Genomic DNA, 16,305 nt, shown 5'->3' on the forward strand with positions numbered 1-16,305 from the left:
GTTTTAATCACCTCTCAAGGGACACTACTATCATTTTGCATGCAAGAGGCTTGACGGCATATGAACATGATTTAATTGTCATACATGTGGCACATGCACACAGACAGGAGTTGGAGACTTGCTAATGCTGAGTCAGAGAGGAGAAGTGCATGTCATCATGACGAGTATGACGTTTCTTTCAGCTCTAAGTGCTATCTGAGTTCATCCTAATAGCTGGTCCAGGTTAACATATGGCCTCCCAATGGCTTACTCCAGTAGAATTACTCACTGGGTGACTGAACAGCAGCGTCTCTAATAATCAGCTAAAATCTGTGCACTGAAATGAGCATTTCAAAGCTTTCGCCGTCTTCTAAAATCTTGCTGGACTCCCTCTCTGCAGAACCGAAGCACATAAATGCTTTTATTAGCCAAGGAACATCCAGTTCTCTTATTTTCTGGAATTTGATAAAAACATTAGAAAGACAGCAAGTTCTGCTAACACAGCCAACCTGGCAGAAAGTTTGTGTCACACTGACTCGATCGCAGCTTTTCCCCTTTAATCATCGCGATGACGCAAGAGGCAGACGGCGGGCGGCTCATTCACATGCCGTACATGAGGTTTGATTAACCTAATCACCGGGCAGCCGTACCCGGAGCTACTGATTGGGTTTACAAACGCCGCTTGTCATCGTTGTGTCATTAGCTCGTCGTTAGCTGTGGCCGCCTTGACGTGGAGCGGCGACGTGCCGGGCCTAAACACAGCAATCAGGGGATTAGAGTCTGAGCCTCAATGGACGCCTCGGGCTCTGAGTCAAAAGAGGAAAATCCTGCATTGATATGTGTCCTCCACGTGGCTGCTTTGCTCCTCGTACGGAGGCAACACCACTGCTCATTAGCTGTGAAGATGATGAGAGGAAGCATTCAGTGACTCCAGACCCGCAGGTGGTTTTCAGGATTAAAACAAATCCGAGGGGACGCGAAGGCTTCCAACTGGTTTAGCTTAATCTTACAGTGGGAATCAAGCCCAGCTGTGACTCTCTTCTGCCACAGCTACACCGATGTCTTTTAATTATTTTAATGAGTTTTAGAATCATCAAATGATCAAACGATACTTGAATAAGGTATGGCAATATTATGTGACTGAGGGATTTCCAGAGCTCCTTGAACTTGCAGCCACTTGAGCCACCACACCCCTGCTTCCTCGCGATGAGAAGCCCAGAGGGCCAGTCGAATACTTTCCAAGAGTTGTCTCACGTCTGCAGAGGAAAGTGGTATGGACAGTTGTCAGGAAACCGGCACCGGGTTCCTGCTCCGATCTGGTTGAAGTCTGCAGTGAGTCAGAAGGAGCTCTGGAAGAGTGACCTTCTGAATGAGGCTTTTGAAGTCTGTTTGCTCAGAACCTGACAGAACCGACCCCACTGAAAGAACGGAACAAGTTGAAAGGACATAAAAATAGTAGAAAAGTTAAAAACCAATGCATGCTGTGCGTTTGTGTGTGAGTTTTTAGACGGTTATGCTTGAATTCATGGGAGCAGAGGTATCATACGGGAACAAAAAAAATAAAAAAGAAAAGAGCGATGACGAAAGCAGTTTGCTTTTTATATGATTGTGACACTAATCTGTACAAAATATCCAGCTTTAAAAATACATCGCAAAAATACAAATGTTGACTTTAAAGGTAAATTATTGAAAATGACTGCATGCATTTAGATAAATGTCAACAAATTTAGTCAATTAAAATGCATCTCAGAGTAAATATTTATCTCATGAATTTCTTTAAGAAAGAAATGGTGCATCTCAGTCTGAACATCTTTGAAAAGTCAATCTGTTTCAAGAACCTGTTTCAGTTCAAAAAGTAAAACTTTTTCACCATATAGATTGGTCACACACTGCAGTTATTTATTTTAAGCTATTATTCCATTATTACTGATGAAAACCTAAAATCCTATTTCTTTAAATATTCTATTAAGTCACCATCAGACAAATGCTGCTGGCATGGCCGACGCAGTGACGAGAAAGACGTCTAAACTGACAGCTGTTCACCAGAAAGTCACTGACACCTCTGCAATTAGGGTAAGCCACAAAAAGTCTAATGCAAAAGACTGTGCTGTATGCATACGTCAATAGAAAGTTTAGGGGAAGGAAAAAGTATGATTAAAAAATGTGCCCATAGGTGAAACAAACACCCACTGAAAGATTTGACAAAGTACTTCAAAAGCCACCAAGCATAAAGGTGCTTAGGACAAACCCAAAAATGGTGGCAATGCTGACCTAAACAAAACAGTTTTATAAACGTCTTACCTAGATTAAGGAGGAAAAGCACTAGGTGGATGTAAGAGTATAATAATGTACTCCAAGGGGGAGCAAGGAGATACGGATGCTATATGCAGGACAGATTGATTATAATGACTTGTATTCCTAATAAAATGTACAGATAAGACAAAACCAGATGATAAAACAAGCTCCAGTCTACTGTTTGTTGGTGAAAAACACTTTCAAAGCCATTTGAACGTACAGTGCAGTCGTCGCTCTTCACATCATGCGTTGCAGACCTGACCATGTTCCTTCACAGTTCAAAGTAACAGTGACTAGTCTGAAAAAGTAAAAACATGTGGCTTTTGTTGCAGAGAGGAATGAACAACAGCATTCCACGAGCAGCCACATCAAAGTTCTCCCCTGCAGTGGTGCTAAATAAGGGCAGACCATCCTGTTCACCCCTACCGACATCGTCCCTGATAATTAAGCGTTTTAAAACTGACGCTTCTTCCTCATCGGTTTCAATCAAACTTTTCAAATGTGTAGGGCTTCAATCAAGGGTGGGGGGGGGGGGGGCACAGCCACACAACATGCACAAAGAGCCATTGTCTGCTGGTGAAAATGTGGTTTACAGGCTTGGCTATAAGGGCCTGGTGGTTGCTGGAAGCCATGCGCACTTCCTAATATTCGGCTCACATGCGATTTCATTTTGAGCGAGGTCTGTGTGCTGTGGGGCTTTGCCTTTGTGTGAGAGGGAAGCCTCACAACTTATTTTCCGAGTTGACAGACTGCTATGCCCCCCTCCTCCCCCTGCTGCTGCTGCTGCTCCCCTGCTCTCCTCACCCCCTCTTCCCTCTCTCCGGTGGCGCTACTATATTTGTGTGGGATCTCGAGCGAGGGAAGAGTAGACGCAGGCTGGGTTGCCATTCAAACGTGTTCGAGCTGTCAGACTGAATGGCTTCCAGCTCCGCGATCTGTCTCCTCTCCACGTCAGAGGGAGCTGTTTGATCTGACACAGAGACTCCATTGCAGACACAGGGAAGTTCAACTGCAGGGAGGTTGGATGGCTTCAGCAGCCAGGGTAGCAGCCCAGAGAGGAAAAGGTTTGCACACACAGTCTGGTTGCAATCTTGGTGTCTGTGCTGTGTATCTATAAATGTCTCCGAGCATTACTTGTCCTTTTAGTAGGTGTGTGTGGTTACAAACTGGGCTGACATATTTTTGGGGCACTGCTGTGCAAAGGGCCGATGACGCACTAGGTAATGATTTCACTGCTTCGATGCAACGACAGAGAGGTTACTTGCTGAGGTGGTGAGATGTGAAGCACGCCGTCGTCTTCATCACACACACAACGCAGCTCACGCTCAGACTCTCGGCGTGTCGGTGACCTCACAGCGCAGCGCCACAGTCCAACAGAACTGAGCAGTTGCTGGTGTGAGAGTGATGAAATGGCAGACGATGGTTTGATAAATATGCATCAATGGTTGAGCCACAGACCGTCTCTACATCCCCTACATTTAATGTGGCCGAGACTTCAAATAAGCAAGAGGAACTCTGAAATTAGACCCGATTTTCCAGGATAACTTCATTACGAGAGGATTTTTGGGAACATCACCTGCTTGCAGTTTGCGCTAGCAGTTAAGGAGCAGAAGAGGAGTGAATTGATGTGGCTTCTGTGAAAGATTTAAAATACTGATCTGTGTGTGGCAGCTGGGCTCTGGCACCAGTGCGTGGCAGTTAAACTGTCACTAACAGGAACTGTAAATCTTTGGCAGAAGGTGAATGCATTCAGACAGTCCCACAGGTGCTGCTTGTACAATGCGTGAAAAAGTATTCGTACCCATTGAACTTTTTCACATTTGCTCCCCTGTTACAAACAGCAAACCTCATGCAGATTTCAGAGGACGGAGCAACACAAATTAGTGCATAATTGTAAATGACACCTGGGTTTCAAAAACGTATATAAACATTAACCTGAAAAGTGTGGCATGCATATGTTTATCTCAATGGAGTCAGCAATATGGCTGGAATGACAGTTGGACGTTAAAGCTTTGCACATCTAGAAACTGAAATCTATGCCCATTCTTTTTGCAAAATAGCTCAATCTCATCCAGACTGAATGGCCAAAGTCTGAATATCAGTTTTCAGTTATTGACAAATTAAGAACTTTGACTGAACCATTAACACAGCCTTATTTTTCGAGGTTTTCTTCTGGTACAGCCATGTGTTCAGTTCCAATTCATGTTCTCATGAACTCTGACAAGTTTTCCTGCTCCTGAGAAGACAAAAGCATCCATCCACTGTGATGCAGCCATCACTGTGTGTCATAGGAAAATGTGCAGAGATAGTTTTCCTCCACACAAATTGTTTTGCAAGTAGGCCAAAACGTAAAATTTTTACCTCATCTGACCAGAACTGTGTCCCCTGCAGGGCTTGTGGCAAACAGCAAATCATACTTGCATTTTTTTTTTCTTTCTTTAAATCGCCACATTCTCGACGCTTCTTCATGAAGCCCAGATTGGTGGATGACAACAGATTTTTACACCTGAGTTGAGAATCTCAGTAGCTCCTGGTTGACAGCCATGTTGTGACGGATTTGAAATGGTGCCATAGTTGTGATAATATATTGAACAGAGCTATGTAAGGGGTTCAACGTTTAGGTGTGGTGTTGCTTTATATAATGGAAACCACAAATGTCCACGCAGGAAGATGCCTGAATTACAGTGTGGCACTCTCTTTGTGAGAGTTTCGTTTACATATGCTTTAGCGGCGAGACGCATACTGAAGCGGGAGGTGTGCTCCCAGGTTGTCTGTGCCGTGTGTGAAAGATGTGTGTGAATCTGAGCGTCCTGCAAGCACGTGACTGCAGGTCGATGCTTCTGTTTCGGATGAAGCATGAGAGAGCCTTAAAGCTTCTCCAAACCTTAGGTCCCGACTTGGCTTGCAGTGTTTAATGGTCTTCTTGATGCTGTTTGTTCGCTAATGTTATCAACAAATCTCTGAGGATTGCACAGAGCAGTTAAATTTCTAGTGAGATTTTTTTTTAATTTTTTTTTTTATCTTCAACTTCATAATTATTCACCACTTAGTGTTTCTCTGTTATATAGAAATCTCAATAAACAACTTTGAAGTTTGTGGTTGTAACGCGGCAAAATATTATGAGGCTTCAGGGGTGCCGATGCTTTTTCCTTCCACTCTAAGTGTTAGTGTTTCCCAATCCTTCAGTTTTTGTCTGTCCCTGAGCCATCTTTAGGTGCACTCAGCAAACTTTTAGCAGGGCTCTTTTGGCAAAGTCACGATGGCTTATGTGTTTGTCTGTAGGGGGTGGTGGTGCTGTCACTTTGGCAAGGCAACTGCACATATTGCAGCGATTACCACAGCGGAAAAATGTTTTTCTGCAACATACAATTACTACAGATTACAGATTGCCGTCCTTGCATCAGAAGCCCTCGCCAGAAAAGGAGAAACACTGCATTTGTGTGTGGATGTGTGTCGATACACACAAACAGACACAGACCCAGAGACAAAGAAAGATGAGAAATGATTATAGCTCACACCAAAAACCACAACTGAAAAAAATGGGGGAGTTGACGTATTTATGGGTCTCATTTAGATTTAAAACTTATACTGACTTTCAGGGGTAAATAAAGGAAGAAGAAATGCAATCTGTCCTTCAGTACCATGAAGAAAAGCAGCGCAGGGTACGTTCATGAATCCTTCGTCCATCATCAGCAGCATTATGAATACCGTACGCTGATGTCCTCATGGCGTACACAACGCTAAATGCCACACGTTACATTAATTTGGTTCCAGGTTACAAATCATGATGAGCATCAGAAACTTTCCTTCAGGTCACACTAAACAATATAGCCAAAAAGTGGTGCCCCGCAGCAAGGCAGGGCCCTATTTACAAACCCACCAGATCAAAACTCAACCCAAAGTGCTCCTATAATAGGCACTGGGGCCTTTTGGTGAGCTTACCATCCAGTTCTACTTTTAGTGGGTTTCCAAAAGAATAAACAGGCCTGCAAACCACATCACAGGCAGCTCACTGTCATCGTTGGGTGAGTGTACCCGACGGATGATGTGAGGGCGGGGCGAGCGTGACACTGAGGTCTACGGGGAGTTACCCCCACCACCCAGCCCCCGGCAGCTCAGGGTGTGGAGTGTCTTATTGAACTGCGGCTGAAAGGACAGGGAGAGGGTCTGACCCCATTCAAATCCCAGATTACAGTGAACCGATCAGGCTGCCTCATAATCTGTACCACGAATGAACAGCTCCTGAAACTTTGGTGTTGAAAAGAGACATCCGTTTGGTCACACAATTACGTTTTGGTACCAAAAACTGGATTTGAATTCAGGAAACAGTGGAGGAAAAGAAAAATCTATTGAAAGAGTGCAAGTGTTAAAAAAATAAAACTCCTTCAAAGTACCATGTAAAGTAGAAAAAATCTGCAAAAGGATTCAAATTTGTTTTTGAATTATACATTCAATATCACTAGTTGCTCTGAGGTAAAATATGTTATATCTGAAAACACACAATAAAACAAATATTTAAGAAGAAGCCACAAATCAAGCACATTTCTTTAAAATAGCATCAAAAGTGTTGAATAATCTCAATTAAATCATTTCGTTTAACAATAAACTATACTTTCTTGTCACATATTTAAACAATATGCATTAAGGTACTGTAATATCTAAATGAATGCTGACTTTGAATGCTGGTTATTAAAAATCTCTGCCTATTTAGGCCCATTAGACAATGTGAAAAATGTAAAATGCAGACATTTCCTATTTGTAAAAAAGCGTCTCGATTTCAAAGTTTTGTGTTTGAATGGAACTTGCATGAACATGCAACAGCTGGTGGATAAATCAGAATACTATAAAAAGTGAATTTATTTCAGCAATTTGGATCAAAATGTGAACCCATGTGTGATACAGATTCATTCCAAACACAGACATGTATGTGAGGCATTCGTTTCTGCCCAAAATGTGGTTTTTCAGAAAACAAAACGGCATGTTCCTTGTGCACCTTTTTGTGCAGCAGTTTTTCCATCAACTCAACTTTCCATTATTAACATGCTTGGAAACAGAGAATTATTTCAGTGAAGTTCTTCTGTGACTTACCCTCCTCGTAGAAGGCATCAGTGACTGTCTACTGAGTTAATGGTAAGTCGGCAGTCTTCCCAGTATCATCTGGACCATAACACAGAATTTCTGAAACTAAAATCATCATGTAATGCAAACAGTGCTTCTTCAAACAGCAGTTTACTGGACGGCTTGAAGTTTGCTTTCAGATTTCATTATTTTTTACTGGAAGTGTCATGTTAAAAGCTGCAACACAAGCCCAAATCGTGATTATTTCATCCTCATGTAATACTTTCAGCACATTTTGATTGTCGAGACGTAATGTGTATTTGCTTACTGTAACTAAAGGTCAATTCTACTGGTTAACAAATTGCTCCAAGCTTGTTCCCCAGCAAACATCTGGTGCTGAATACAGTTGTGACAATGTATCCCGATGTCTGGTAGTATATTAAAACATGAGAATAACATCTGATAAATTTTCGCCTCGCAAAGTTTTGTTCTGCTTTCTAACAGCCCCTTTGTACTACAAATTTGTTCAGTTTACTTGTTGATTATCTAAAAAAAAAAACTAAGGAAACATTTGCATCCTATGTTGTCTAAGTAACGTGACTTTTAAGGGAAGATATGAATATCTACCAGAAGAGTTTGTTTTAACCTTTAAACATGCAAAACCTGACCTTTATTAACAATGTTGCAGAAGATACAGTCATAATGACAGCTTAGTAAAAGTTCCCAAGATGTTCGAATCACAGCGGGGGTTTAAAACAAAAGCAGTACAATAACGCTGCCTAAAATATTGAGCAGTCTTATCGCCGTGTTTCTCTACTCACTTGACAATTGATACCAACTACAGTTTTGAATCAACTTTGTTTTTTTGTTGCGACTGGAACCTTGAGGCTAAAGTTGTGGTCAAAACAGTAAATGAAGGAGGAGTCTTGAATTTATTTCCAGAAATGAAATTAGCAGAAAGAATGATTGGAAACAGCATCTTTATGTAAAATTTATGGCCTGCATGAAAACATGTTTGACAAATCGGAGTGCAATGTTAATGTTCCTTTGTATGTTTTGCAAGCTAGTCTATTATTTTACAAAATAAATCAGATTCAGCACTTCAAATAATTGTTTTCACCTTTAATAAGTCTGCATATTTGATTTCCTTTACATATCTGAACCAATATATACTTAGATGGTTTTTATTCTTATTTAAGTTAAGCCATAAGATCATTTTAAAGTGCAGCTGTCACTTTGATAAGGCATCACAGATCCTCTCGATTTAAAAATTGTAACTTAAAAAATACTTTGTCTAATGTTTGAAATTAAATGTTTAACATAAAAAAATAAATTTTCTTTGACTTCACAGTATGAGAATAAATAGAATTGCTAATTAAATGTGGTACTTGAGTAAATATATTTAGATTACTCTGGAGGATTAAGGATGTGTCAGACAGCTACATGCAGCACATGTCTGAAAATCTCTTTAAGAACCCTGTTTACATTCAGCAGATAGAAATAAAAACCTTTTTGGAGTTTTCCCTTAGCAGCCATTATGACGCTCGGTTGTTTCAGACAAATTTAATAAGCCCTCTGCTCTGCACCTTTTTTTTTTTTTTTTTCTAAAATGCAAGCAGAATATTAAAGATGTATGAGATGAATGTGCTCATTGTCTCCTCCGGTGACCGCTGCATCTCAGCTCATCACGCTTACATAGTAATTAGGTGCTGGGTTTGGAAATGTCACCGCTCTGTTCATTTTCGCCTGGATAAAATACGCTCTCGGTGCCTTCAAGGATCTGAAATTAGGGGCCTGACACTCTTATTTATGAGTTATTGGATGTACAAAGCAGAGCTCCATGAGAAAAACTGCAGACGTTTGAGTACACAGATGCATTCCTGCCATCATTAAAACTAACACAGACGACCTCTGTGGACAAAAAAGAAACATACAAATTTGTATGATCGAAATTGCTCAATGTGTTTCCTATTTTCTTGTCTGAACATCAAAATGGACAAAAATGACCGCCAATTGTGATGTGCTGACACGTTGTGTAATCAAAATTTGAGGAAGAATCAGCCATCAGAGCAGCGAAAGACCCAAAACCCAAACAGTCTGTACCCACTCAGTGTTGTTTAAAAGTTTCTCCATATACTTGTGTATATAAACACTCTGACGCTAGAATATGATTTGGCTTTGAGGAGACTGGCACAAATGACTTTTGGTGACTTACATCATGCTTGGGGAGTCTAATCACAGACACTCTTGTCATATCAAGCAGAAAAAAAGTCCACTTCACAGCGAACTGCGTTTCAACAAAAAAGAGAAAAAATAGGAGGGAAGGGTAAACAAGCCCGACGTTCCACAGCCACCGCAGAATTCATCATTCATGGAGAAAAAAAATAAAAAATACCTCAAGCCCCAAAAGAAGAGCTAATTTAATCCGAGAGGAATAAAACTCCATTTCATAGGAGTCGTTCATTCAGAACACTCATATTTCCACTGAAGAGAAACCCCCGGCTGAAACTCGAGCAGACACTTTTCGGAAGGAATGCATTCGGTGGGTTGAGGGCCAAAGCTCGCCCTGTAATTTGTGAATGTACAGAAATGTGTGAGCGCCACAGCTTCTCTAAAGATAGAAATCTTTGTCTTATGTCATCGCCGAACCTCAAACTATTTCTAATTGCCCCCCTCTCCCTACCTCTATCCCCCTCTTTTTTTTTTTTTTCCAAATGAATAACTACCCCTTCAAAAGGCTTATGTGTGCCACGTCTGAACTGAAAATAGCCTGGGAGTTTACACAAGCTAATAGATCAAATTCAGTAAAAAACAAGAAACTTTGAAAGCAGCTTCATGTATCCGAGACTGTCCCCGGCTTCAAAGTGACTTTTAAGTGGCGCTGAAAGCTGTGTGGGTGGCATTTAGAGGCAGGTATATATTGCAGACCCCAAAGGCTTTCACTGGTTTCTCTGCTAAGGGTGATCACAGTCATATTAGTCTTTACATTCTGACTCATTACACAAGAAAACTTAAAGTATCTGGGGTTTTTACTTCAGCTTTAAAGCAGAATAACGATGGAAAGAGTCAATGCAAGAACTCCGAAATTAGATCTTTGGTTCAAATTATTAAAAAGAAAAATGTTTTTAGATGATCTTTCCAATAGTTTGTCAATTTTCTGATACAGTAAGCTCTTGTTTTTTTTGCTTAGCTGGAAAATTCAAATGGAGAGAACGTCTTAATCACAAGTTTTCACGTTGTAACCACTTGTTAACAATGATGTGATGCTCTTGTCATTTGCAACTGCAGGCTCCGTTTCCCTCTTTATTCTTTTAATGGCAAGTAACCTATATGCCACGGCTTATTTTTGAGGTGGGTCCGGGGGTTTCACATGTCCTCCAGGAGCTCTTGTCTTGATTTCAGGCTCAGCCCACTCGGATCATTAAAAATCGTTCAGGGGCACGGCGGGCTCCGTCCTCAATGCTTGTGCGGCTGAAACCGTAGAAACTGCGTGCTGAAATGCCGAGGTCTAAATGTGACAGGCGCCCGGAGCGCACATTACGGCTGAGTGGGGTGAAGCTGGAGCATGCGGTCACGTATTAATAATGAACTACGGCAGGAGGGCGACTAAAATATCAGCAGCATTGTCACTGTCCCAGTTGAGCTGTACTTGAAATAGATGCTGCATGATAGGTGATCTGAATGGACATGATGCTTTTTTATTTTTTCCTTTTTTTTTTTTAGATTAAGGGTTGCAGACTTGATCCCTGAATGCAGGGAACGCTTCAGAAAGTTTTGCAAGAGGTGGCAAGTCAGCAATCTTTGTGTGGCACCACACTGAATATATCAGAGCAGCCATTCTCTCCTCAGAACTCCCCCTGTGGGTACCGCTGATGTGAACTGACAATGTGAGCTAGAACTGAGGGAAATTTCTGATTTTTGATCTTTTTTAACTATTCTTTCTCCCTTAATTTGAATCGGACTCGTTTCAAGTATTTTGTCGTGTTACTCAAAATCCTATTTTGCTAAAATCCTATTTAGCAGTAGGGCCATCAAGGAAGGGTCAGCGGCACAAGGCCCACCATTCATTGGCTTGAAATAATTTAAGATGATGTCATTTTGTACTTGTACACTTTCTTGCACAATGTTTTTAGGTGAAGTATTATTTTATAGCAGTCAACAGAGAAAAGATTTAATTTAATAATATGACCACGACGTGGTAAAACTAGGTAATTAAAAACAATTGGTATCGTTTTTAAAGCAGGTTTGCATATTAAATTTTCTACTGGCAGAAGAATCAGATATGTCAGAAATTAAGAGAGGGACAGTACTTTGGACAATAACTGTATCACACGCTCACATATATTGACAGATTTTCAGCAATTTAGTAACAGTACTAGGTTGTTTAAAATAAAAAAATGTAACAAAGCCAGGTTTTCTTGTTTTTTTTGTTTTTGTTTTTTTAAATGAGACCTAAGTTTCTTATTTCTGTCACATAAAACTGAAATTCCTTTCTGATTTGGTTTTGGTGTCTCGCCTCTGAAGGACCACCATTTGGTCACTCAGTAAAAAACATTCTGGAGGGCATTCCTGTCAGTCAGACAGCTCTTAGGTAATTTTTCCACATAAGCAAATTAGTAGATTTTAAGAATTTTTTTTTTTTGTTAGTTTTTTTTTGGGGGGGGGATTTTGTTGCAACAATAACCAACATAGAAACAAAAAGGTGTCAAGTTTGTAGCTCTAGTACAATACTAATTTAATTTAATCAACTAAAACATCTTATGTGTTGTATTTCTTTTCTTTCTGTTTTTTGGCAGAAAATCATCTTTTTAATCACTCAATTAAACTTGATTGATTGATTTCTTTATAGTAAAACTTAATCTTAAAATTACCATTTTTTTAAAAATTTTTATTTTAATTCATTTCCCCCACATCCAATCACACTGTACCTCTGACGAGACTAACGGGTGATTAAAGAAATTTTAAAGCCACTTTTGGCGTCTCTTCTCGCCACTTAATTTATTCTCCTGCAAGTAAACAACTTAAAAGCCACCACGCACGCGCAAAACGCGCGTGAGCACGACGACAACGGGGCCCCATAATTACACACCCTCTGATGCAAAGCATAGATGCGCTTAAAAATATGTTCGAATGATTTATTTCTTTATTTTTTTAAATCTGGGATCAAGATAAGAAAGACGGATGCTTCTCATCATTAATAGGAAAAAATAAATGAGAATTACGAATAGCTAAATAAATAATTTCGCCGTCCAATATTTACCAAATTAATGCTGACCATTTAAATCCACAATAGCAGTTTCTAGAATTTACACTCAAATAGTAAAGATGTACTGATTATTTTAGTAGAAATTGCCAACTTCGGCTCCGTTAAGGACAAAAACTCATATCAAATATGAAGTCGAAAATGTGGTCCCCATTCATTTTAAGGCACAGTAGGTATTATTTTAAAAGCTTTAATGATATTTAAAACTTCCAGCAAAAAAAACAAACAGAAGTATATAAATCAAATATGACCTTATGAAGTGATGGGGGGAAAAAGTGCGTTTTCAGCATGAAAAACCTTAAAGTGTCGTATTTAACTTTCTGGGTTTAGTCTAGAATATTTCAGGTTTCCGACTCTCTCGCAGGCAGATAAAGGTTGCCCTCCTCTCTGTGCCTCAGTAAGTGTGAAATATGTGCCTCAGACTGGTCGAGCCGACAGCGATTGAAAAGGCAAACGCGCCAACTAGTGTCAGAAGGACGTATGGCCTCGGAGTTTTGCAGGGTGTGCCGTCATTTCATGCAACTTTTTGAGTTCCTAATAATTTAAGCCTCTGGCGTACACAGACGCATGCAATTATAAATGGGTTGCGTGTTTGATGTGGAGGCAATTAAGAGACCATTGCACGCTTGTTTTAATTTTCTATATTTAATTCAAACCAGGTAATTAACGCGATAAGAATCTGCCCGAAACCCCAATTTTGCTTTATGAAAGTTTTTATTTACTTGAAGAAGCAATGGAGCCGCCAGACATGGCTGATGGCTTTTCAAGATGAGTTAGTGCAATTAAAACCACAGGTCTGTGAGAGTTTTTCTAGATAGACGACAAACAGATCAAATAATAATGATTTAAAAGAAAAAAAAACAAGTCAGTGACATGGGATGAAATAAATCAACGTGAAGAGAATAAAGTTTAAGATATTTAATTAAATGTTTTGTTTTCCTGTCGCAGCAGTTGCGTTGTATGGACTCGATTTTTAATACATCAGATCTAAATCTGAGACCATTTTAACACCATTAAGTCCATCAAATTTTATGTGCATCACATTTATCTTATTGCTGTACGTTATCAGCTGTGCGTAAAAAAAAAGAACTATAATAATTCATAACTTATAAGAAAACTATTTACCCATGTAGTCTGCAGCTCACGGAGAAGAGCAGATATGTATCAATAATTGAGCCGGTGTAGTATGTGACAACGGGGCAGATCCGGAGAAGAAGCGACGCACTTTGATTGGTGCGCCAAAGCCCAACCCAGCGCACTCATTGGCTGAACCCAGTCACCAAAAGCTGAAATGAGTTGTGTAAAAGTAATATCGCGGCACTCTGCAGCCTGCTCAGCCACAAGTCTCCTTCTTTGCGCCCCATAAAGGATAACTTTGAAAGGAAATCCAGCTGGAGCGACGGGGAACCGTTCCTTTTTATTTCAGGATCTCGCAGATCCAATCGGGAAAATTACTTTTACGCACGAACAAAGGACTGCTGCAGTTTGATTGCTTTTATTCGAGTTCAGGACATTCAAGTTAGATATATTTCTCTCTCTCTCTCTCTCTCTCTCTTTTGCTCAGCGGTGATGGTAGTTTTATGGTGATATTTAGAAGTTGCGACAACCGCTGAGCTGGACTCTAACTTTTACATGTATCGTGGCTGGATTATCGTTTTGTTCCAAAAATATTTAGGGGGATTTTTTCCTTAGTTTGGTGTTTTAACCGAGAGTTAGAGTGCTCTGTGGTGTTGATGTATTGTTTACACGCGGCTGAAAGTATTCAAGTGTGCGGTAGATCCGAGCGCAGATAGAAAAGTCCAACCCTGCGCAGAGTTTGGACAGCGTCAGCTTGTTAGATACATATATGCAACTCTGATGTTCTTCAGGATGAGACATTGTGGGTTGCTGATCTAACGCCACAGTCAGCAGAGTGTATTGTTATTTTTTTATTATTATTAATTTTTTTATTCAATCAGTGGAACTTTTTTTTCGCCCCCCTTCGCGTTCGCCTCCATCCTTTGAGACCAGCGACGTCTGGACCAGAAAGAGAGACACGAACTCCCCCCAATAACCTGAGTTTGCCTGTCCTCCAGAGACTTTGACACAACCCCAGTCAGGTGGCGCTGACCCAAGCTGTTGTGATGCATATTCCCGTAGAGCCGCCCACCACAAGACGGTTCACACCGCCCTCCACGTCCTTCCCCTGCAGTAAGATCGGAGACGGCAACGGGCCCATGGCCACCCCGGGGCCCCTGAGGACGCGGCCAGACAACAGGAACGTGGTGGACGTCCTGGCGGACCACGCTGGAGAGCTAGTGCGGACCGACAGCCCCAACTTCCTCTGCTCCGTGCTGCCGTCGCACTGGCGGTGCAACAAGACGCTTCCCGTGGCTTTCAAGGCAAGATTGGTGGTTTCTAAATAACTAACTATTCCTCATTTTAATAATGCACAGAGTTACTTTCCCACTGTAATGACAGAGATGGTCTGATCTGTGCATGGGAATTTAACTGCTGGTGTTTTATAAATTTACACTGAACTTTATTCGAGCTAAAATTTAATTATTAAGACGCAGTAAGACATTCAGAGGCATTGCAATTTGGAGCTAGAATTTGAAGTCGGAAATGTGAAACCAAGATGCAGTAAAGCTTCGTTTTTATCCATTTTTGCATAATTTTATTCACAGTTTTCTAAAAATATATTATCCAAATGATGAGACATCGGGGGAAAAAATAGCCGGATAGAGATAGAATGGCCACCATGCAAATCAAGATGTTGACAAACATTTAACTGGATGTCAGCGGTAGATTCATTCTGCTGTGCGTTATTGGTAAATCTCTCTCCTGCATGCTACACGTTTAATACCATTTGCATTACTAACATTGTGGGAAAACTGTAAAAGAAATTTGGAGTTAATTATAGGACAACCGGATGTGGTTTCTACGCGAAGTCCAACGGAGATTTTCTTTTATTATTATTATTATTATTATTTTTGGCGACCCGCAGTGACCACCTGCTTTTCCTCCCGTGCCCAGGTCGTCGCGCTCGGCGACGTTCCCGACGGGACACTGGTCACTGTCATGGCCGGGAACGATGAGAATTACTCGGCCGAGCTGCGGAACGCCTCCGCGGTGATGAAGAACCAAGTGGCCCGCTTCAACGACCTCCGCTTCGTGGGCAGGAGCGGACGAGGTGAGTCAAAACTATGAAACCCTCTCTCTCTCTCACACACACACACACACACACACGCAAAGGCGCGCGCTCTCACAGATGCTTTCAGGGCCTTCTTGCAAACAATTAGACGATGACAATGTTTCTACCCAGGAAACTAATAGATCGCAATCTTATTTCCGTGTTTGTGTACACTCATTCCTTCAGCATATAAGGAAATCTTTATCAGCATTTTAATTTAAAAAAGTTAAAACATTTACGTTAGTTTTATGAGTCATTCTGGCGTGGATAATTTCACTCTGTCCATTTCTTATCAAATATCACGGCCTTGAAGCGCGGATGCAACTTATCTGTATATTCCAAATCTAAGAGAGCACAAATAATCATCCATCCTTTCTAGGTGGAAAGATGAGTACACACTTTTTTTTTTTACCAGCTGATTCCACTCTTTAAGTCCGGTTTTATCATCCGCGTTGGGTTTAATTCTTGTGCAGAAACTCACACATCAAGGCCCGAGTGCAGGATGTTGCGGTTAAAGCGCAGGCCTGCTGACTGTATT

General features: G+C 40.9%; 1 protein-coding gene across 1 annotated transcript in view; it reads left to right on the top strand.

Annotated features, from left to right (window-relative positions):
• runx3 (RUNX family transcription factor 3) overlaps positions 1 to 16,305 on the top strand; it is a 54,388-nt gene that overhangs the window by 7,861 nt on the left and 30,222 nt on the right. Inside the window, exons 3-4 of the mRNA XM_014987777.2 lie at positions 14,735 to 14,976; positions 15,611 to 15,767. Of these exons, the coding sequence (XP_014843263.1) occupies positions 14,735 to 14,976; positions 15,611 to 15,767 (399 nt within the window). The remainder of the gene's footprint in view (positions 1 to 14,734; positions 14,977 to 15,610; positions 15,768 to 16,305) is intronic.

This window comes from Poecilia mexicana, unplaced genomic scaffold, assembly GCF_051168715.1.
Source record: "Poecilia mexicana isolate PSO_F unplaced genomic scaffold, ASM5116871v1 scaffold_22, whole genome shotgun sequence".
NCBI classification, from domain to species: Eukaryota; Metazoa; Chordata; class Actinopteri; order Cyprinodontiformes; family Poeciliidae; genus Poecilia; species Poecilia mexicana.